Below are 23,251 nucleotides of genomic sequence, written 5' to 3'. Positions count from 1 at the left end.
GGTGTGGACAGGTGGCCCAGTGTCACGCCAAGGTGGCCAGTGTCAGGCCAGGGTGTGCAGAAGCTTGGCTGCTGTTACTTAGTATCTCAGTGTTTTGATTACATCAAACCCAGGCATTGGCTTAGATGCAGGTGAGAATATCCCCTTGGGATCCCTCCAGTTTTAAGGCCCGGTGCTACGGAGTCAGAATGATTTGGCTAGTTTTAGATGCTTATATCCAAAACACAACAACAAAATCAATCTTTATGTAATTTTTTTTTAAATTATATTCCAAATTTAGTACTGTGGTAACAGAATGCCGGGGAGCTTTCCCTTAAATATTCTTTCTAGCAAGGACTTCTTATAAAAAAATCTTAACAAAGCCTTCACATATTTTAAGATAAAAAGACACACACAGGTTGGCACAGTCTACAAATAGTTAACAAACATATAAACTGGCAGGAAAGTTCTCTTTTTTCAGATTTAGCAATATAAAAGGTCAAATGGAGGGGGAGCGGGAAGCATGTACCAGTAACCAAAGTCATTCCACAATTTATACAACAAGATAATTGTTTTTTAAAACCAGACAACAGGTTCGAAAATACTTCTTTTCACACCCTTAAGTGATGCTGTTGGGAACAATGGCTGTTACAAGGCCATTTGTTGCAGGCACGTTTCTAGCTAGCTCTAGTTAACATTACTGTAATTTTATCTTCTCTCTTTTTTCTCTCTCATCAGCTTTTTGCTTTCTTCTCGTCTTCTCTTATTCACTGGATTCCGAGGATCATAGATTTCAAATGTGTCTGAATCTTGCATGCTTGCATCCTTCACTTTTCTGCTTTTATCCTCAAACTGAAGTACATGCGACATCCTGAAGAGGGAGAGAGATGGATGGTTCAGTGATTTTGGCAGGAGAACAGAAAGTAGACGTTTTATACTATACTGTCCTTGGCATAACGCACCATAGGGTACAGGACACCAACATGCGCTTGTTGTTTATTGGTGCTTACACCGCATGGAAACCACCTTCTCAGAAGACACTTAAATTTGAAAAACGTGTCTGGAGTTTGTTCTGTTGGTTTGTATTTTTTAGTAAAGAGTCTCTTTGCCTCAGTCTTCACTTGAAGGTCCTTTCCTGATGGGAGGTTAAAGGAATTGTAGCAGAATGTTCCTTCACCTAAACTCAGAGAACATTTTGCCAGCTTCCTTTAAATAAAGAGCAGGCTCACTTAGCCAGAGAGGGCAGGGCGGCAGAGCAGAACTCCTGACAATAAACCAGCCCTATCTGATCTTTCTGTTTTCAGTAGTTAAAGGGGTCAAGATTCAGGAATGTGTTAAGAAAATTCTTGTTCAAATGATGTTATGACTGCCTTTTCAGGGGAGCTGCAGGGTTAAAAACAAAAAATGATTTTTTTTTTTTTTTTTTTTGTGCAAAAGGAAACTAAGCTTTGGCATAGCTCCATGGACTAATTTCCTCCTCTTACTGTTGATTACAACAAATTTAACCATCCTGCTTTTCCCACTTTATCAAATGCTTACTGGTCTTAAGGTATCAACATGTGCTTGAGTCCTAAGTGGTCATAAGCTGGCTATCCTTAGCAGCAGGGAAATATGTAAGTGATTAGCTCTGCCCCCATTAGGAGGTGTCAGAAATAAATGGGGAAGTCAAAGACCAGATTTCAGAGCAACTGAATGAATTTGGAAAGAGAAAAGTCAGTTTCGATATATAAACAAAACTACTAAAGCTTTTCCCACTTGTTATTTAAGCACTTTTAAAGTGGGCATACCCAACACTTTTATCACAGCTGATAGGGCTAAATTGCCTATAGGATTAACACTCCCCATACACCCGCTGTAACTTTCACATGAAACCCAAATATTACATTAATTTCTTTTTCCCTGAATAAGCAGGGATTTGGGCAGTAGGTACAAGTCCCCCATCCCTTTTCCCTGCAGTAGCAGAAATGCTGAGTGAAGCTTACTTATGTGAAAAACTCTCACGGATATATTCAGATTTTGAAGAAAACATTTTGGTGACAAATAAAATGTTATAGTATTAATGATACTGAAGTTACTAAGGATTCAGTAGCTACTGTTCTCAAGGGCTAACAAGTTGAGCCTTAACTATCATTCCCATCCCTTCTATCCCAGAAAAGCTTGCAGTTAGTACAAGTGATATTATTATATGGATGACCTAGAGTCTACTTTAACTTACTAAATGAAGTAAATCACATTCACATTTCTATACTTTATTATTATCTTTATTTTCTATACTTTTTGTGCTTTATTTCTATATCACTAATATGTAATTTGCATTAAATTTCATAACTAATTTCAATAACTAATGTTCAATGTGAACATGCCATATCACCTGTAAGAACTGCTGAATCCTTACACTTCTTTTGCTTGAGTGAGTATCTTTATTCAGAAAAAGGCATCATATGAGATCTTGCCATTTACCGTATGGGTGGACCTAGAGGGTGTTATGTTTACTGAAATAAGTCAATGACAAATACCGTATTATTTCACTTAGATGTAGAATCTAAAAAAACAAAACAAATCAATAAACAGAATCAGACCTATAAATACAGAGAACAAACTTACGGTTGCCAAGAGGGGGGAGGGGTGGGAGGATGGGCCACATGGGTAAAGGGGCATGGGACGTACAGGCTTCCACTTATGGAATGAATAGGTCATGGGAATAAAAGGCACAGCATAAGGAATATAGTCAATATTGTAATAGTGTTGCATGATGACAGATGGCAGCCACACTTGTGGTGAGCATAGTGTAAGGTATAGATACTTGAATCACTATGTTGTACACCTAAATCTAATGTAACATTGTATGGCAACTATATCCAAAAGGAAGGAAGGGAGGGAGGGAGGGAGGGAGGGAAGGAAAGAAAGAAAGAAGGAAAAAAGGAAAGAAAGGGAAAAGGAAAGGGAGGAACAAAGAAGGAAAGAAAAATAGAAGCAAAACAACAGAAAAAGAAAATCAAGTATAGTTACCTCCTTACCATAGCAATGACAGTGGAAAAACCATGCTGGACAGGTAATTTCAAGAATGGTGATATTGAGGCCTTTGCTTCCTAAATTTCCACTTTAAATTGTTTCTATCTTCTTTGAAAATGATAAGATACATTTAATGGAAGAAATGGAAAAAAGAGCTCTGAATTAAGCTTATGATAACAGAATAAATAGCACCAATTTTATCATGGATAATCATACAATTTAGTAGGATAAATTTGTAGATTCTTTGTGGGAGGAGGATGTAGGGTATTCAAGGAAGTACAACATAGGATTGTTGCTTATTTAAATAGATTCCTCAAGTGTGACTTTCTTACACTTTGAATTTCCTGCAGTGTTAGCTTCTGAAAATAAAACAATCCCAACTCCTAGAAAAAGGCGGATTGTTCTACATTCGTGGTAACCAGGGACTACTAGAACTGGTTTGAAACGTACTCAAACTGGATTTAATCAATTAATGATGATTTGCCTAGGCCTAAAGGATCAGTGACAACTCAGTTCAGTAAACACACCTCTGAAAGCCAACTAATCAGTTGGCCAATCAGTGGTGGACTGTCGAGTAAACATTTCTGAAAGCTGGCCAATCACCGAGAGCCTCTGGTGCATAATGGGGCTCCTGAGGCTGATAACCCCTAATAATCCCTGACCCCAAAACTCTGTGTCAGATTTGCAACCCACTTTGCTCAGAGACTGTGCCTAAAAGCATAACTCTTCCTTACTTAATAAATTAAACCTTTTGTTTCAGGTAAAGGAGAGGTGGTCTTTTTCTTTGACACTTCTTATAATCTGTCCTGCATTTCCCACAAAGTATACTTTTTAGGAATTGTATTTCTCCTCCTGAGGAACAAGTTTAGAAGGATGGCAGGATGTCCTTTTAAAGGTCCTTTATCACACATTGTGGGGAGTACAGACCTTGCACTGCATTTCAGTAAGCGTTTAGCAAATAAATGATTCTTGTGCAGATACCTAACCCAGGTAAGTAGCTTGAAACCAGGAAGTACCTGAAACATGCCCTTTAAAACAATTTTATTTAATACTCCTGTACTGATAGTAAAAAACAAAACCACTGTCTTTAGTTAACTTATTAATAGCTTTCTATATACACATTTTTCTATTTCAAAAATTATTGCTCTCTCCAAAAATGCAGATGGATTTTTTTTTTTGTAATATCCATTTCTATTAGGGACTGTCCACATTTCAAAAATGACTTTACCAGAACCTGTCAATTAAAACCTTATAGGCACCTTCTTCCTTTCTCTCCCATGAGAGAATCTTGCAACTATTGGATTTAGCTGGCTCTGGTATAAGAAATGAACTCTAGACATGTGAACAACAGCACAAAGTCCACAAAGAGAAACAGGTTTTCCTACAAATTTGAAAAAACGCAGAAAGCCGTAAATTAAAGTAGCTGTCTTTTTCAACTGTTTGTTTCATACACCACTGCACTAAACAAGTCCAACATTTTGATTAATAACAAACCTAAACCCAGAGGAAAGAAGGGGCTATCAGCTTACAAACTACTTCAGCTTTAATATCATAATACTTAGCATGGCTGGTTACTCAGCAATAATATTTAATCTTTAATAGAAATAAAAGCATAATCAAAATGGTTCACCCATTTATCTTTCAACATGCTTTGGTCACTTCATTTTAAACAGCAAAACAAAACAGTTATTATGATTTTCAGCATAATAAACTCCTGACCTATGTGCCTCCATAAATCACAGACTGCACGAATTGAAAGCATGCCCACATTTTACAGTCTCCTGTGAGAATACACATGCAGACTTATACTACAGCCTTAACTCAAGTACATAAGGGTCTGGTCATTTACAGTTTTGTACGTCCCAATAACTCAATACTATTCACTCCGTGTCTGGTCATGGAACTGGCCCAACAAGAGCAGTTAATTTTTTGGAATTAATTGCACACTGATCATTTACATGTGATCATCTTAGGACTTGTTCACTTGAAGGCAAAAATATTTAGTTCTGATTAGTAAAAAAATTTACATAAGCTCCCATTCTCCAGTAACATTGACTTTAGTGTGTTACAGAAATATGGAGGCTTACCATTTTCATAGAGGTTATTTGGTAGAATAAAGTTTTTTTTGTTTTTTGTTTTTTCAAATGGGATTGTAGGAGATTATAAATGAAAGTAAACAACTGATTCTTTAAAAAGGACCTGGACCTTGACTAAACTCACTCATTCGACATTGAGTTTTTAAAGTTCTCCCACAATCATGAAATAGATTAAGAAACAACAATTAATATTAATAGAAAACAGGAGAGGTACTCATTCTCAAACATACAGTAAATAGTACAATACAGAATTCCAGTATTAATAATTTGTTTCTAAAATGCATTAAGATTATTTATGCTTATTTAATGTAAACAGCCATCTTTTTCTTTGGAAATTCTTTTTTTTTTTCTTTCTTTTTTTTTTTTTTTTTTTTTCCTTTGGAAATCCTATAGACCACTCCTTCCCAATTCTCTCCAATTTAGGAACTTACCACCCCACCTTAGATTTTTGTAGGTGTTCTGTTCTACATGTGTACTATTTCTCCTTCTTCTAATCCTCCAAAGGTTCTAAAATAATCTTAAATTTTTTTTTTTTAATTAAGTAGACTCCACACCCAACATGGGGCTTGAACTTACAACCCAGAGATTGAGAGTCACAGGCTCTATTGAATGAGCCAGCCAGGTGTCCCTTAAGTGATCTTTCTTAGACATTTCTTTGACCAGAAATGATTGACTGCTGGATTAGACTGAACTACCTTAGCCAGACCCTTAAAACTCTTAGCAACTGCATCTTCCTATCTCACCAACCTTATTTTGTTTCTTTCATCAATTACCCTTTTGAAACTGGCTGTTTACTTAATTGTGAACAGACTGTCAGTTATTCCAGACGGTTTGAATCTTGTTCACAGCTGTATTCCCACTGCCGAGAGTGGTGATTTGTGTTGTAAGGCAAAGCCTCCAGGTCCTTTGTACTGGCCAGGCCTGCTGGCTGGTGCTTGCAGGTTTGCTAAACTAGTACTTGGTCTCCTTTTGTGGGCAGGGAATATCTTTTATTTCTGTGATAAACTTTAAAATGTCTAATAGCTCTGTAGGAAGTCTCAGGCTCAGCACAAGACCCCCCTTCTTTCATGACCTCTCATAGCTCAGCACAAACCGACTGCTGTTTGCCACTGTGCCCCTGTCACTTAGCGGCTAGTTGTCACTCCTCATAGACTGCGGTGGGACGGTGCCTTGTGTTCTTTTCCACTGACTGTGGTTCCTAATGTAAAACTAGATAGGCTGTGTTTTTTTTTCTTTTTTAATTTTTTTATTAAGTAAACTCTGTGTGCAACATAGGCTTAAACTCATGACCTCGAGGGAACCAAGCAGGTGTCCCTTAATAGATATATATTTTTTAAGCAGTTTCTCACGGACTGATCCTAGAGCCCTGCACCAGACACAGGCTGCACATTAGAATCACTTGGGTAGCTTTAAGAACTATGCCAGGCTTCTACCTCCAGAGGTATGGATCTAATTGTGCTGGGATGGGGCCCCAGTACTGGTAACTAAAATTTTTTCTTGGTGATTTAAAAATACAGCCAAAGTTAAGACCACTTAACTTTGTTAAAAGTTAAAAAACTAAAGTTAAAACTAAAGTTTAAGAACCTTTACATTTTCACATTGATTTATTTCATGAGCCATTTGTTCTGGCTCCTTCCGAGATAAACAGCAAGTTCCTAATGACAAACCACTCACATACCTGAAGAAGCCTAAGTGGACTCTGTGTCCATTAACTGAATAATTTCAAGTGTATTATCCTTTAATTATATGTGCTTTGAAGATAAGGCAAGAAACTAGATTCAGTTATTCACTCAGAAAATATCTGAGGATTTTTTTATGTGTGAGACCCTGCCTGTGTCAGACCCCAGGGATACAAAACCAAATATGACCCAGACCCTGCCATCCTAAGGTGAACAGTCTGTTAGGGAGATGAACACAAAGACATCAGAACAAGTGCACATTTTGGAATTGCCTGCAAAGTGTGAGGTGACAAGAGCATCCACTGACACAACTCTACAAAAAGCTTTCCCGTGGTGTCTGCTATGATCTTCAGAGTAGTAACTGTATGGGGCAGGCAGGAAAGATGTCATCATCCCCACTGTGCAGGCAACTTGTGAGACTCATGGTCAAGAAACTTGTAGCTGGTAAGCAGTTGAGGGGCTCTACTGAATGTCTTCAGAGGTAAGAAATTTTCCCAACATGAAGATGGATTTGACTTTAGGAATAAATAAAAAGTTAATTCAGTGTTAAGCCGAGTAAGCAGGATAAAAAAATCAGATTGGGTAGTATTCATTTTAGAATAAAAAATAAAAAAAAATGCAACTATAAAGAGACAAGCATGGCTCCCAGGCTGGTCTTTAAAACTATTCCCAGAGAAGTTCTAAATGTCCTGAGCAGTGTGGAGGCTGTTTGGGAAAAGGTACCTCTCTTTTAGATGAACACTTGTTTAAAAAAAAAAAAAAAAAGTAATTAGTTTCCATTGTAAATTTTTATCCCATTATTGCCTCTAATCACTGCTCACTAGGATCTCAGTCTCCGTTTCTTCTTTTACTTCCTAAAATGAGGATGCTAGGTTGGGACACCCTGTTCAGCTGGAGGTTCCCAGGGTGGGAGAGCCAAGGGCCCAGGGCCTGACTTTGTAAGGGTAGATCTCTGGCAGTCTCCTGTCAGGCATCTAATTGCTAAGGAGTGCCTTGTGGTTGATGATGATAGCCAGGTCTTTTCTATTATTTATATATTTTTTTCAAAGATGCAAATCTAGCCATGAGAACTCTTCTGTTTTAAATCCTTCAGTGCTCCCCATTGTCTATAGAATGAAACCCAAATTTCTTATGTGGCCTCTCTATAATTTGGCTTTTGCTTCCAAGTTCCTGTGTCACCTTCTCTGATCACAATTATACTCCAGACATCCCGAATTACTTGCGGTTTCCTGAACAAAACCTGCTTTCTCCTGCCTGCTTACTGGCTCTCTACGGTGATACACTTCCTCCCTTGTGCTGGCTGAGGTGTCATCCCCTGTGGGAGCCAGTCCCTGATTCCTCTCCTGGACTGTCCTCTTCTTCCAGTGGTGTTAGGCCTTCTGCACATCTCTCTAGTTTAGGCTCCCTCACTAGACTCTAGTTGGCTTTGTTTTACTTGCCTTTATACCAGCACCAGTCACCAATGCTTGGCAAGAAAAATACCCTCAATGTTATTTTTTTTTTTTTTTCAATATTAACTTTTTTTTTTTTTTAATTATTTTTTTTTATTGGTGTTCAATTTACTAACATACAGAATAACACCCAGTGCCCGTCACCCATTCACTCCCACCCCCCGCCCTCCTCCCCTTCTACCACCCCTAGTTCGTTTCCCAGAGTTAGCAGTCTTTACGTTCTGTCTCCCTTTCTGATATTTCCCACACATTTCTTCTCCCTTCCCTTATTTTCCCCCTCAATGTTATTTTTGATGAATAAATAAATGTTTCTGGGTTACCAGTCACTTCAAAAATCTTTGGCTAGAATTCTGGTTTTGTTCACCATTCTCCGTTTTTTTTTTTTTTTTAAAGATTTTACCTATTTATTCATGAGAGACACGGAGAGAGGCAGACACACAGGCAGAGGGAGAAGCAGGCTCCCCGAAGTGAGCCTGATGTGGGACTGAGCCTGATGTGAGACTTGATTCCAGGACTCTGGGATCACGCCCTGAGCCAAAGGCAGATGCTCAACTGCTGAGCCGCCCATGTGCCCCTCTCCCTGATAGTATTAATGTATAATTCCAAATTATTTAGCCATTATGTTTATAAACCCTTGAGTTTTCTAGGTTAATAACTCTCAAACTCCACAAGACCATAGAAAAGGCTAAAACAAAGTATTTCCACCACTACTAACTTCATGCTATGAAAATCCAACACTTCTCTTCCTCAATTGGCCACTTAAATTGCCTAATGATTAGCATTTGTCTTTCGTACTCTTGGTCTTTGAGGGATGGGGGGGGGGGGGAACCGCGTGTACTGTCCTCAGACAGCCTCCCTCTACTTGGGCTGAAAGGCCTTGCCATTCTTTGGGAAACTTTGTCATCCACATAATTTGTCTTTAGCATATTGTGTTGACAGCTTCTCATTTCTCTGTTAAATTAGAATTCCTAAGAAACCCAACTAAATTACTTCTGGTTATAATTTAAGCTTATCATTCTATAGGGCTTTAGATAAGAAACTTAAATGATCTGATGGAAGGTTTTTTTGAGGGGGAGGACTGAAAAGGAGATTAGCATTTGAAAAGCAAAAACAGCCCTTTTGTTTTTAAAGAAAAATTTTAGCAAGGCAAAACAGTTTTCAAGTTTTGCCACATTTAATTCTTTGACAGGACCACACCCTGCTCTGTATCATCATAGATGGCCTGCAGCATACTCTTTCCATGTCACTTCTCTGGAATGTCCTACCACCCTCTTCCCACTGGTCCGTGTCCCCTGTCCTTTCAAAGTCCAGTGTAATTCCCATTTCATCCTAAAAATCTCTGACTGCCCTGGGTTTCAGGATCTGCTCTTCCTTTGGAGTTTCCCTGACACTTCTATGAAATGGTGCATCACAGCTGAAGACCTGGGTTTGAGTTGTACTTCAATCACTAAATGTTACTGAAAGAAAGTCACGTTGCTTTTCAGGCCTGTTTCTTCATCTGTGAAGAGGAGATGGTGATATGCACCCTAGCTACCTCACATAATTAGAACGAGATTCCAGTAAGTCCAACACTTACTATCTCAATTTATTTTGTGTGTGCTACATACAAACTGTGCTTATATAAAGTTATCCCTTTATAACATCCTATTACACCGCGTAGACTTTTTCAGATGCTTCCCTGTACACCATCATGCACACATAACTTATTTGATCACACCTAACTTTAGAAGCTTATACGTATATTTTAAAATATATCGGTTTATACTAGACTACAAGCCATTCGAAGAGTAGAAACTGTTTACAGAATCAAAGAATGATAGAAATTTTATAACTTTCATAGCACGATTCACATATATTCACTGGTTTTGTGTTTTTTCTTTGTCCAAAGTAACACAATCCTTAGAAGAAAAAAGAAAAAAGAAAATGATCTGTGATCCCACAGCTCATCAATAACTACTGTGAACATACAGGCACAAGACCTCCTATACTTTTCCTATACCTCTGTGTGTACATATGTATGCAGACATGTATTTCAAAGAATCAGATGTTGGTTAAGTGCCTGCCTTTGGCTCAAGTAGTGATGTCAGGGTCCTGGGATCAAGCCCCACATCAGGCTCCCTGCTCAACGGGTTGTCTGTTTCTTCTTTTCCTTCTGCCCCTCCCCTCTGCTCATGTGTCCACGAGCTCTCTTTCTCAAATAAATAAATGAAATCTAAAAAACCCCACAAAACTCTCTAGTATTTGATCCTACAGATAATTTACAGACAACCCTGTGTTGTAAGATTCTTAGGCTTGTTCAAATTTTCACCTTTATAAACAAAATGCTGCTAACAATTTTCTTATTTGTAGAAATTTTGGGGAGGATAGGCTGGTTCAACATTCTTTCTTTTGGTAGCATAATTCTTTTTCTTTCAGAAATGACCCTCACCACTCTGAGTCCATGTTGTTGGAATGGGATGACACCCCCTGTCCGTTTCCCAGTAAGGGGACACATGGAATAGGTCTGCCAGGAATAACCAGTGATTATATCAGGGCATGGGCATTTGAATTTGAAAAGGCCAAACAAAACTGGTTCAAGATCTTTTCCTGGAACTACTGGGTTGACCATAACCGTAACATAATCCTAGAGGTTCTGAAGGTCATCTTTGCCACCCCCTAGGCGAAGCTGGCTTATGGATGAGGCCAGTTGAGAGAAAGATAGAGCCAGGAGACAGAAAGGAGCGATTCCTGACACTGGTTGAGTTCGCTGATTTACTCATGCCCTAGCTCTACGCTCTAAGCTTTCCATGCTAATAAATACCCCAGTTTTGTTTAAGATATTTCTATCATTTGTAACAGAGAATCTTTACTAACGCTTAGGATATATTCCCAGAAGTAGAATTCTTAGGACAAAGATTTGTACATTTTTAAGGTATTTCATACAAATGGTCTAACTTCACTCCAGAGAAGATTTATCAATTTACAGTCTCATTGGCAGAATGCCTTAGTTTGCTCTAATAGCTTTTGTTTTCTCCTTTTCCCCAGGTTTTTGGCTATCTGTATTTCTTCTGTGATATGTGTGTGCATCCTTTGCCCATTGAAAAGAATGTGATATTTATCCTTTCCTTATGGATTTGCGAGAACTTTTACTATATTAAGAATATAAGCCTATACTCATTACATACATTGCAAATACCTTTGCTAATTTGTCATTTGTCCTTTAATTTTTATCTTTCCCAGATGCCAAAATTATGATAATAAAATCAGTGGAATGGGATACCGTATAGGGTGGATTATTCTAGAAATGAAATTGGAACAACTAGGTGTCCTTTTAATTTTTTTGTTGAGTTTTACTTACCTATCTCCTTTCTTCCTCCCTCCATCCATCTTTCCTCCCATCCATATAGAACTTTAGAATTTTTTATATAGTCATTGTGAGCAGCCTCTTCCTTTGTGGTCTTTAAAGTCATGGTTAAGTCTTTCTACACATTAATACCATGTAAATATCCACCTATGTTTTCAACAGCACTTTCACAGTTCTCTTTTTCATTTGTTAATCTTTTATCAATTTAGATTTTTTTTTTATTTATGTGGCTAGATAAAGTTCTAATTTAATTATTTTTTCCAAGTGACTACCTCATTGTTCCAACTTTTCTAGAATAATCCATTCTATACAGTATCCCATCCCACTGATTTAATTATCATAATTTTGGCATTTGACTAGGAAAGACCATTACCTTCTTACTCTTAAAAAACATTTCTCAAAATTTATTTTTTAAAATAGATTTTTTTCAAGAGGTTTAGATTTACAGAAAAATAGTACAGACAGTTCCCTTATACTCCCAAACCAATTTTCCCTATTATTATTTTCTCATGTTAGTATGGTACATTTGTTACACTTAATGAACCAATATTGATATCTTATTATTAAATCCATAGTTTATTTATGTTTCCTTAGTGTTATGGACTAAATTTTGTTCCCCCAAATTTGTAAGTTGAAGACCTAACTCCTGACATGACTGCATTTGAAAATATGGCCTTTACAGAAGTATTTAAGATAAAAATGTCATTTGGCAATACATGCAAACATTGAATAATTACATTGCACATCTGAAACTAGTATTTTATTTTATTTTTTTTTTAAAGATTTTATTTATTCATGAAAGACAGAGAGAGAGAGAGTTTGGCAGAGACACAGGCAGAGGGAGAAGCAGGCTCCATGCAGGGAGCCCAATGTGGGACTCGATCTGGGGGCTCCAGGATCACACCTTGGGCCAAAGGCAGGCGCCAAACCGCTAAGCCACCCAGGGATCCCTAAAACTAGTATTTTATATGTTAATTATACCTCAGTTTAAAAAAGGATTCCATAAGCTCCAGAAGGTGTGCCTTAATCCAAAGAGCACTAGTATCCTTAAAAGAAGAGGAAGAACCACTAGGAGTACATGCCATGTGATAACAATGTGGCTAACTGTGAGCCAAGGAAAGAGGTCTCACTAGAAATCAACCCTGCTGACACTTTCATCTTTGACTTCTAGCCTCTAAACCTATGAGAAAATAAATTTGTATTGTTTAAGCCACTAGTCTGTGGTATTTTGTTATGGTAGCCCTAGGAGACTAATACATTTAGCTTTCACCTAACGTCCCTTCTTCTGTTCCAGGATCCCGCTCAGGGTATCACATTACGTTTAGTTGTCATGTCTCCTTAGGCTCTTCTTAGCCTATGGTGATTTCTCAGAATTTCCTTGTTTTGATCACTTTGACAGTTAAGAGGCATACTGGTTGGGTATTCTGAAGGATGCCTACATTACTGAAAGTTACCTGATGTTTTTCTCATGATCAGAGTGGGCTTATGGGCTACTGGGAGAAAGACCACAGTGTAAAGTGCAATTTTCATTACATTATATACAGGGTAAATGCTATTGACGTGATTAATGATGCTGATGTTGACTTTGATCACTGTACTGAGTGCTTGTCACTTTTCTCCACCCTTAAAGTTATATTCCCCGCGCTGCTTTCCATGTTGTACTCTTTGGAGGGAACTTACTATGCATAGCCTATACCTAAGGAGTGAGAAGTTATGCTTTCCTACTCTTTTTATTTAAAAAATTCTTGGCTATTTTTGCATGCATATTTTTCTTCCTCCTTCAGCTGATATTTTTATTTGGATGTTAGGTTCATGATTAATTTTGAGATAATTTGGTTTTTGTTAAAAATTAAGCATTCTAGACACATAGTATACCTATCTATTAGTTGTAAAATAGGTTGTGTTTTCTTAATTTAAAAATACATGTTTTGGGGGCACTTGGGTGGCTCAGTTGGTTAGGTATCTGCTTTTGGCTCAGGTCATGAACTCAGGGTCCTGGGATGGAGCCTCATATCGGGCTCCCTGCTTAGTGGGGAGTCTACTTTTCTCTCTCTCCCTCTGCCTCCCCTACTTGTCCCCTTTTTCTCTCAAATAAATAAAAATCTTTAAAAATATATTTTCTAAGTGATTATTTCAGAGCTCTGATTGATTAACTGATACTGATTTTTGTGTATTTATTTTGTATCTGGCCACAATACTGAAGTCTTAGAACTTTTGGTAGATAACTGGATTTTCTAGATCAGCAAATGACTTGCTTTCCCTCCAATCAATTTTAGACATAAGTAAATAAAGAGAAGCTAGTGAACTTATTTATCAAACTGAAGCCTGCCTCCCAGTTCATAGTCTAGAAACTTTGGAAGCCTAAAGATGACAGATACTTTTACAGGTACTTTTGCTGCTAATGAAAAATAGAGATAAAAATAATTTCTGGAGGGAGGGGCAAGATGGCGAAAGAGTAGGGTCTCCAAATCACCTGTCTCCACCAAATTACCTAGAAAACCTTCCAATCATCCTGAAAATCTAGGAATTCGGCCTGAGAATTAAAGAGAGACCAGCTGGAATGCAACAGTGAGAAGAGTTCGCGCTTCTATCAAGGTAGGAAGTCGGGGGAAAAAGAAATAAAGAAGCAAAAGGCCTCCAAGGGGGAGGGGCCCGCGAGGAGCCGGGCTGAGGCCGGGGCGAGTGTCCCCAGGACAGGAGAGCCCCGTCCCGGAGACGCAGGAGCTGCACCGACCTTCCCGGGCGCAAAGGGGCTCGCGGGGAGTTGGAGCAGGACCCAGGAGGGCGGGGATGCCCTCGGGCTCCCCGGGACTGTAACAGCAACTCCGCGCCCAGGAGAGTGCGCCGAGCTCCCTAAGGGCTGCAGCGCACGGCGGGACCCGGAGCAGCTCGGAGGGGCTCGGAGGGGCTCGGGGGCGGCTCCGCGGAGGGGGCTGCGGGGCGGGAGCAGCTCGGAGGGGCTCGGGCAGAGGAAGAGGCTCCGTGCGGAGGGGGCTGCGCGGTTCCTGGAGCAGCTCGGGGGGCTCGGGCGGCAGCTCCGCGGAGGGGGTTGCGCCGCCCGGGAGCGCGAATCCACCAGCACAGGCTCCGGAGCACAGGGCGCCGGGACACAGCCCAGGATCCGGCCTCCCCCGGGACAGGCAGAGGCCGGGAGGGCCCAGGACAGCAAGGACGCTCCTGCCCCAGCTGAGCAGATCAGCGGCCCCGCCCGGAGCCTCCAGGACCTGCAGACGGAGAGCTCCGGAGTTACTGCGGGGGCTGACTCCAGGGCTCCAGAGCTGGCCCCGCCACTGGGGCTGTTCCTCCTGGGGCCTCACGGGGTAAACAACCCCCACTGAGCCCTGCACCAGGCGGGGGCACAGCAGCTCCCCCAAGTGCTAACACCTGAAAATCAGCACAACAGGCCCCTCCCCCAGAAGACCAGCTAGACGGACAAGGTCCAGGGGAAGTCAAAGGACTTAAAGTACACAGAATCAGAAGATACTCCCCCGTGGTTCTTTTTTTTTTTTTTTTTTTCCTGTTTTGTTTTGTTTTGCTTTTTGATTTGTTTCCTTCAACCACCCCTTTTTTTCTCCTTTTTCTTTCTCTTCTTCTTCCCTTTTTTTTCTTTTTCGTTTTTTTCTTCCTTTTTTTCTCTTTCTCTTTTCTTTCCTTCTTTCTCTCCTCTCTTTTTCTCCTTTTCCCAATACAACTTGCTTTTGGCCACTCTGCACTGAGCAAAATGACTAGAAGGAAAACCTCACCTCCAAAGAAAGAATCAGAAACAGTCCTCTCTCCCACAGAGTTACAAAATCTGGATTACAATTCAATGTCAGAAAGCCAATTCAGAAGCACTATTATACAGCTACTGGTGGCTCTAGAAAAAAGCATAAAGGACTCAAGAGACTTCATGACTGCAGAATTTAGAGCTAATCAGGCAGAAATTAAAAATCAATTGAATGAGATGCAATCCAAACTAGAAGTCCTAACGACGAGGGTTAACAAGGTGGAAGAACGAGTGAGTGACATAGAAGACAAGTTGATAGCAAAGAGGGAAACTGAGGAAAAAAGAGACAAACAATTAAAAGACCATGAAGATAGATTAAGGGAAATAAACGACAACCTGAGGAAGAAAAACTTATGTTTAATTGGTGTTCCCGAGGGTGCCGAAAGGGACAGAGGGCCAGAATATGTATTTGAACAAATTCTAGCTGAAAACTTTCCTAATCTGGGAAGGGAAACAGGCATTCAGATCCAGGAAATAGAGAGATCCCCCCCTAAAATCAATAAAAACCGTTCAACACCTCGACATTTAATAGTGAAGCTTGCAAATTCCAAAGATAAGGAGAAGATCCTTAAAGCAGCAAGAGACAAGAAATCCCTGACTTTTATGGGAGGAGTATTAGGGTAACAGCAGACCTCTCCACAGAGACCTGGCAGGCCAGAAAGGGCTGGCAGGATATATTCAGGGTCCTAAATGAGAAGAACATGCAACCAAGAATACTTTATCCAGCAAGGCGCTCATTCAAAATGGAAGGAGAGATAAAGAGCTTCCAAGACAGGCAGCAACTAAAAGAATATGTGACCTCCAAACCAGCTCTGCAAGAAATTTTAAGGGGGACTCTTAAAATTCCCCTTTAAGAAGAAGTTCAGTGGAACAATCCACAAAAACAAGGACTGAATAGATATCATGATGACACTAAACTCATATCTCTCAATAGTAACTCTGAATGTGAACGGGCTTAATGACCCCATCAAAAGGCGCAGGGTTTCAGACTGGATAAAAAAGCAGGACCCATCTATTTGCTGTCTACAAGAGACTCATTTTAGACAGAAGGACACCTACAGCCTGAAAATAAAAGGTTGGAGAACCATTTACCATTCAAATGGTCCTCAAAAGAAAGCAGGGGTAGCCATCCTTATATCTGATAAACTAAAATTTACCCCAAAGACTGTAGTGAGAGATGAAGAGGGACACTATATCATACTTAAAGGATCTATTCAACAAGAGGACTTAACAATCCTCAATATATATGCCCCGAATGTGGGAGCTGCCAAATATATAAATCAATTATTAACCAAAGTGAAGAAATACTTAGATAATAATACACTTATACTTGGTGACTTCTATCTAGCTCTTTCTATACTCGATAGGTCTTCTAAGCACAACATCTCCAAAGAAACGAGAGCTTTAAATGATACACTGGACCAGATGGATTTCACAGATATCTACAGAACTTTACATCCAAACTCAACTGAATACACATTCTTCTCAAGTGCACATGGAACTTTCTCCAGAATAGACCACATACTGGGTCACAAATCGGGTCTGAACCGATACCAAAAGATGGGGATTGTCCCCTGCATATTCTCAGACCATAATGCCTTGAAATTAGAACTAAATCACAACAAGAAGTTTGGAAGGACCTCAAACATGTGGAGGTTAAGGACCATCCTGCTAAAAGATGAAAGGGTCAACCAGGAAATTAAGGAAGAATTAAAAAGATTCATGGAAACTAATGAGAATGAAGATACAACCGTTCAAAATCTTTGGGATGCAGCAAAAGCAGTCCTAAGGGGGAAATACATCGCAATACAAGCATCCATTCAAAAACTGGAAAGAACTCAAATACAAAAGCTAACCTTACACATAAAGGAGCTAGAGAAAAAACAGCAAATAGATCCTACACCCAAGAGAAGAAGGGAGTTAATAAAGATTCGAGCAGAACTCCACGAAATCGAGACCAGAACAACTGTGGAACAGATCAACAGAACCAGGAGTTGGTTCTTTGAAAGAATTAATAAGATAGATAAACCATTAGCCAGCCTTATTAAAAAGAAGAGAGAGAAGACTCAAATTAATAAAATCATGAATGAGAAAGGAGAGATCACTACCAACACCAAGGAAATACAAACGATTTTAAAAACATATTATGAACAGCTATACACCAATAAATTAGGCAATCTAGAAGAAATGGACGCATTCCTGGAAAGCCACAAACTACCAAAACTGGAACAGGAAGAAATAGAAAACCTGAACAGGCCAATAACCAGGGAGGAAATTGAAGCAGTCATCAAAAACCTCCCAAGACACAAGAGTCCAGGGCCAGATGGCTTCCCAGGGGAATTCTATCAAACGTTTAAAGAAGAAACCATACCTATTCTCCTAAAGCTGTTTGGAAAGATAGAAAGAGATGGAGTACTTCCAAATTCGTTCTATGAGGCCAGCATCACCTTAATTCCAAAACCAGACAAAGACCCCACCAAAAAGGAGAATTACAGACCAATATCCCTGATGAACATGGATGCAAAAATTCTCAACAAGATACTAGCCAATAGGATCCAACAGTACATTAAGAAAATTATTCACCATGACCAAGTAGGATTTATCCCTGGGACACAAGGCTGGTTCAACACCCATAAAACAATCAATGTGATTCATCATATCAGCAAGAGAAAAACCAAGAACCATATGATCCTCTCATTAGATGCAGAGAAAGCATTTGACAAAATACAGCATCCATTCCTGATCAAAACTCTTCAGAGTGTAGGGATAGAGGGAACATTCCTCGACATCTTAAAAGCCATCTACGAAAAGCCCACAGCAAATATCATTCTCAATGGGGAAGCACTGGGAGCCTTTCCCCTAAGATCAGGAACAAGACAGGGATGTCCACTCTCACCACTGCTATTCAACATAGTACTGGAAGTCCTAGCCTCAGCAATCAGACAACAAAAAGACATTAAAGGCATTCAAATTGGCAAAGGAGAAGTCAAACTCTCCCTCTTCGCCGATGACATGATACTCTACATAGAAAACCCAAAAGTCTCCACCCCAAGATTGCTAGAACTCCTACAGCAATTCGGTAGCGTGGCAGGATACAAAATCAATGCCCAGAAATCAGTGGCATTTCTATACACTAACAATGAGACTGAAGAAAGAGAAATTAAGGAGTCAATCCCATTTACAATTGCACCCAAAAGCATAAGATACCTAGGAATAAACCTAACCAAAGATGTAAAGGATCTATACCCTCAAAACTATAGAACACTTCTGAAAGAAATTGAGGAAGACACAAAGAGATGGAAAAATATTCCATGCTCACGGATTGGCAGAATTAATATTGTGAAAATGTCAATGTTACCCAGGGCAATATACACATTTAATGCAATCCCTATCAAAATACCATGGACTTTCTTCAGAGAGTTAGAACAAATTATTTTAAGATTTGTGTGGAATCAGAAAAGACCCCGAATAGCCAGGGGAATTTTAAAAAAGAAAACCATATCTGGGGGCATCACAATGCCAGATTTCAGGTTGTACTACAAAGCTGTGGTCATCAAGACAGTGTGGTACTGGCACAAAAACAGACATATAGATCAGTGGAACAGAATAGAGAACCCAGAAGTGGACCCTGAACTTTATGGTCAACTAATATTCGATAAAGGAGGAAAGACTATCCATTGGAAGAAAGTCTCTTCAATAAATGGTGCTGGGAAAATTGGACATCCACATGCAGAAGAATGAAACTAGACCACTCTCTTTCACCAGACACAAAGATAAACTCAAAATGGATGAAAGATCTAAATGTGAGACAAGATTCCATCAAAATCCTAGAGGAGAACACAGGCAACACCCTTTTTGAACTCGGCCACAGTAACTTCTTGCAAGATACATCCACGAAGGCAAAAGAAACAAAAGCAAAAATGAACTATTGGGACTTCATCAAGATAAGAAGCTTTTGCACAGCAAAGGATACAGTCAACAAAACTAAAAGACAACCTACAGAATGGGAGAAGATATTTGCAAATGACATATCAGATAAAGCGCTAGTTTCCAAGATCTATAAAGAACTTATTAAACTCAACACCAAAGAAACAAACAATCCAATCATGAAATGGGCAAAAGACATGAAGAGAAATCTCACAGAGGAAGACATAGACATGGCCAACATGCACATGAGAAAGTGCTCTGCATCACTTGCCATCAGGGAAATACAAATCAAAACCACAATGAGATACCACCTCACACCGGTGAGAATGGGGCAAATTAACAAGGCAGGAAACAACAAATGTTGGAGGGGATGCGGAGCAAAGGGAACCCTCTTACACTGTTGGTGGGAATGTGAACTGGTGCAGCCACTCTGGAAAACTGTGTGGAGGTTCCTCAAAGAGTTAAAAATAGACCTGCCCTACGACCCAGCAATTGCACTATTGGGGATTTACCCCAAAGATACAGATGCAGTGAAACGCCGGGACACCTGCACCCCGATGTTTATAGCAGCAATGGCCACGATAGCCAAACTGTGGAAGGAGCCTCGGTGTCCAACGAAAGATGAATGGATAAAGAAGATGTGGTTTATGTATACAATGGACTATTACTCAGCTATTAGAAATGACAAATACCATTTGCTTCAACGTGGATGGAACTGGAGGGTATTATGCTGAGTGAAGTAAGTCAGTCGGAGAAGGACAAACATTATATGTTCTCATTCATTTGGGGAATATAAATAATAGTGAAAGGGAATATAAGGGAAGGGAGAAGAAATGTGTGGGAAATATCAGAAAGGGAGACAGAACGTAAAGACTGCTAACTCTGGGAAACGAACTAGGGGTGGTAGAAGGGGAGGAGGGTGGGGGGTGGGAGTGAATGGGTGACGGGCACTGGGGGTTATTCTGTATGTTAGTAAATTGAACACCAATAAAAAATTAAAAAAAAAACAGTAAAAATAATTTCTGGAGAATCTGGGTAACTATGTTAAACATTTGGTACTTATAACAATTCTAAGAAACTATATCTAATGTATACTTTATTAGATATAAGTATATGTAATATCTTATATCTAATAATAAACTTTTAGTTTTACTTCAAATGAATTAATCAAAACTAGCCATATAGAGAATAATGACATTATCAACCCCAAATATTACAACTATTTTTCTTCTGTGATTTTACTTTTGATACTGTTTAAAATGTAAATGACAGTTTTGTTTAAATGTTTTGACATTTTCATATGATTTCTAGAATATATTTTAAGACATCAGATGATTCATTCTGACAGCATTTTAACTATCAAAATGTAATATTTAGGTAAAAAGCTTATGAACTTTTAATTTTAGAACACTTCTCTATCACTGATTACAAGTAACTTAGGATTCTCTTTTCACAAATGTTCAAAGCTTCTTTAGGAATTAAGAAGTTAAAGGGTTAAAATATCACTCCATATGAAAATAGTGTGGATCTTTTTCAACATGAATTAGATAGCTATACAAGAGAAAGAAATCAAGGAGGAAGAGAACAAAAGAAGACTCAAAATGGGAAACAGAAACAGTGACAAAGGAAGCAGAGAAAAATGCAGACAGAAACGTCCAAAACTTAGGAGATTTAAAAATTGACAGTAGGAGCACAATAGAAATGAAAAATTAAAAAAATATATTTTTAAATATTTGAAATACAAATGAAGATAAGTATAGGAAAACAGAACATTAGGTAAACTACAAGAGATGCTAGTCCATGGAAAAAGAAAACAAAGATGAACACTAGTGGAATTTCTTTTTCTGTTTATCGTTAACATGGGAACACTTCCTTTGTTCTGAATTTTGAATGAATGTTAATATTTCTTCATTGGTTTGGAGTTTGAAAAGCCAACTCTTAAAAAACGATTTGCTTCCCTCATTTAAAAAGAAAAATAATCCTCATATTATAGAATGTTGTTAATAAGAATTGAGTATTGTTGGAGCAAAAGTGAAAGATGTAATTTTTAAAATATCTTCATCAGCATGGGAATAATTTCTCAGCTTTCTTCCCTATCTAGCATGCTTCACACTCAGTAGGACACAGGTGGAAGGATTTAAGAGGCTTTCCAGAATAAATCTGTAATATGCATTTTTACACCTGCCCTGGGGTTTAACCAACTGCTCAGCCAATAACATTTAATCTGTGGCTGGTGAACTAACAAAACAACTTGGGAAGATGGAGTTCTCAGTCAAAAAGGCCTGGTAAGCAGCTGGTGTACATGGCTATCTGCCCGTCTCTCTGAGAACAAATCCATGAAAAAGCAAACTTACCTAATGTGTAGAAATTTATTTCAGGTCAAACTGTATGAAAGTAGAGTCTATTCAGAAGAGTTTTCTTTATTTAGAAGAAAAAAGCAGAAAAAGAGGTGACTTCAGGGACTGGACAGAGAGAGAGCTTAGAAATAAAATAACCACCTTTCCACAGTCAGCTCTTAGTTATGACAAACCTCATTGTTCTTCTGCAGCATTATTTATAGTCCTTTAGAAAATGAACACTAATTAGGGAATGAGATCTATAATCATATTTCTTTTTGCTTCATTTTTATCACTACCTTAGAACTTGCCTAAGAGAGGAATGGAAGAAAATATTTATGTTATATTGAGCTTATAATTCCATGTTCTCTAAAGTGATGTGTTTGTGCATTATATTTAAATTCTATTTTCAACTGATATACCCCCGCCCCACTCCTTTTTTTAGTACCAGCCTCAAGGAAAAAAAAATAGTATTTCATTCATGAGGCATTCATGTTCACTACAAAACATCAAATCTCAAATTTATTTATCTCAGAAAGAATTATGACAGAAACTAAAAACTACTGCAACTTATTATAGTTTGGGTTAATTAAGAAAAGGTCATAAAAAGCTGTCAAACATTATAGAAATGGTATAAACGCTTTTTTTTAGAAATGGTATAAATTCTAATCATTATTTTGATAGATCTACTGACCATCAAATATAGCAAAATTAGTTTTCAAAACTAATGACAAAATAAGAAATGAGAATAACTAAAAAACGTATTGAGCACTGACACCCTGCTAAATCCTCTAAAAAAAAGTATTTCATTTAATTGGGCAGCCTGGGTGGCTCAGCGGTTGAGCGTCTGCCTTTGGCCTGGGGTGTGATCCTGGAGACCCGGGATTGAGTCCCATGTCAGGCTCCCTGCATGGCGCCTGCTTCCCCCTCTGCCTGTGTCTCTGCCTCTCTCTCTCTGTGTCTCTCATGAATAAATAAATAAAATCTTAAAAAAAAAAAAAAGTATTTCATTTAATCTACAAACCAACCTATCAGAAAGGTACTATTATTATCCTCAGATTACAGTTTAAGGAACAGGATTAGAAAAGTTATGCAATTTGCTTGAAATCACACAGCTAGTAAATTTCCAAGTGGGGATTCAAATCAGGTCTGACTCCAAATCCCATACTAATAACCACTCTACTCTTTATATTCCCATGGAAAATTATGAGTAAATGTGGCAGGAACTTCTTGTTTAAGTTAAACTTTTAAATAGCTTTCCAAATTTTAATTATTCAAATAATATAGTTTATAATATTAAGGACATGGACTTAATATCTGCCATGATTTAAAGGGGGATTGGGGATCCCTGGGTGGCTCAGCGGTTTAGCACCACCTTCAGACTAGTGCATGATCCTGGAGACCCAGGATCGAGTCCCACATCGGGCTCCCTGCATGGAGCCTGCTTCTCCCTCTATCTGTGTCTCTGCCTCAATCTCTCTCTCTCTCTCTCTCTCATGAATAAATAAATAAAATCTTTAAAAAAATCTTTAAAAAAATCAAAATAAGTTTTTGGTAAAGAATTGTCTATCCGCCTTTATTATTATTATTTTTTAGATTTTATTTATTTATTCATGAGAGAGAGAGAGAGGCAGAGACACATAGGGAGAAGCTGGCTTCATG

The 23,251-nt window shown here is 38.8% G+C and overlaps 1 protein-coding gene across 1 annotated transcript in view; it reads right to left on the bottom strand.

Annotated features, from left to right (window-relative positions):
* Nucleotides 1-236: 236 nt before the first annotated feature.
* The window catches only part of CWC27 (CWC27 spliceosome associated cyclophilin), a 192,181-nt gene continuing 169,166 nt past the window's right edge, over nucleotides 237-23,251 (bottom strand). The window contains exon 14 of the mRNA XM_072826625.1: nucleotides 237-850. Coding sequence (XP_072682726.1) covers nucleotides 688-850 — 163 coding nt within the window. The 3' untranslated portion in view covers nucleotides 237-687. The remainder of the gene's footprint in view (nucleotides 851-23,251) is intronic.

The sequence above is a fragment of the Canis lupus genome, chromosome 5 (assembly GCF_048164855.1).
Source record: "Canis lupus baileyi chromosome 5, mCanLup2.hap1, whole genome shotgun sequence".
Classification (NCBI taxonomy): Eukaryota; Metazoa; Chordata; class Mammalia; order Carnivora; family Canidae; genus Canis; species Canis lupus.
The sequence above is the reverse complement of the archived record's forward strand: the minus strand, read 5'-3'. Positions and strand labels throughout refer to the sequence as shown.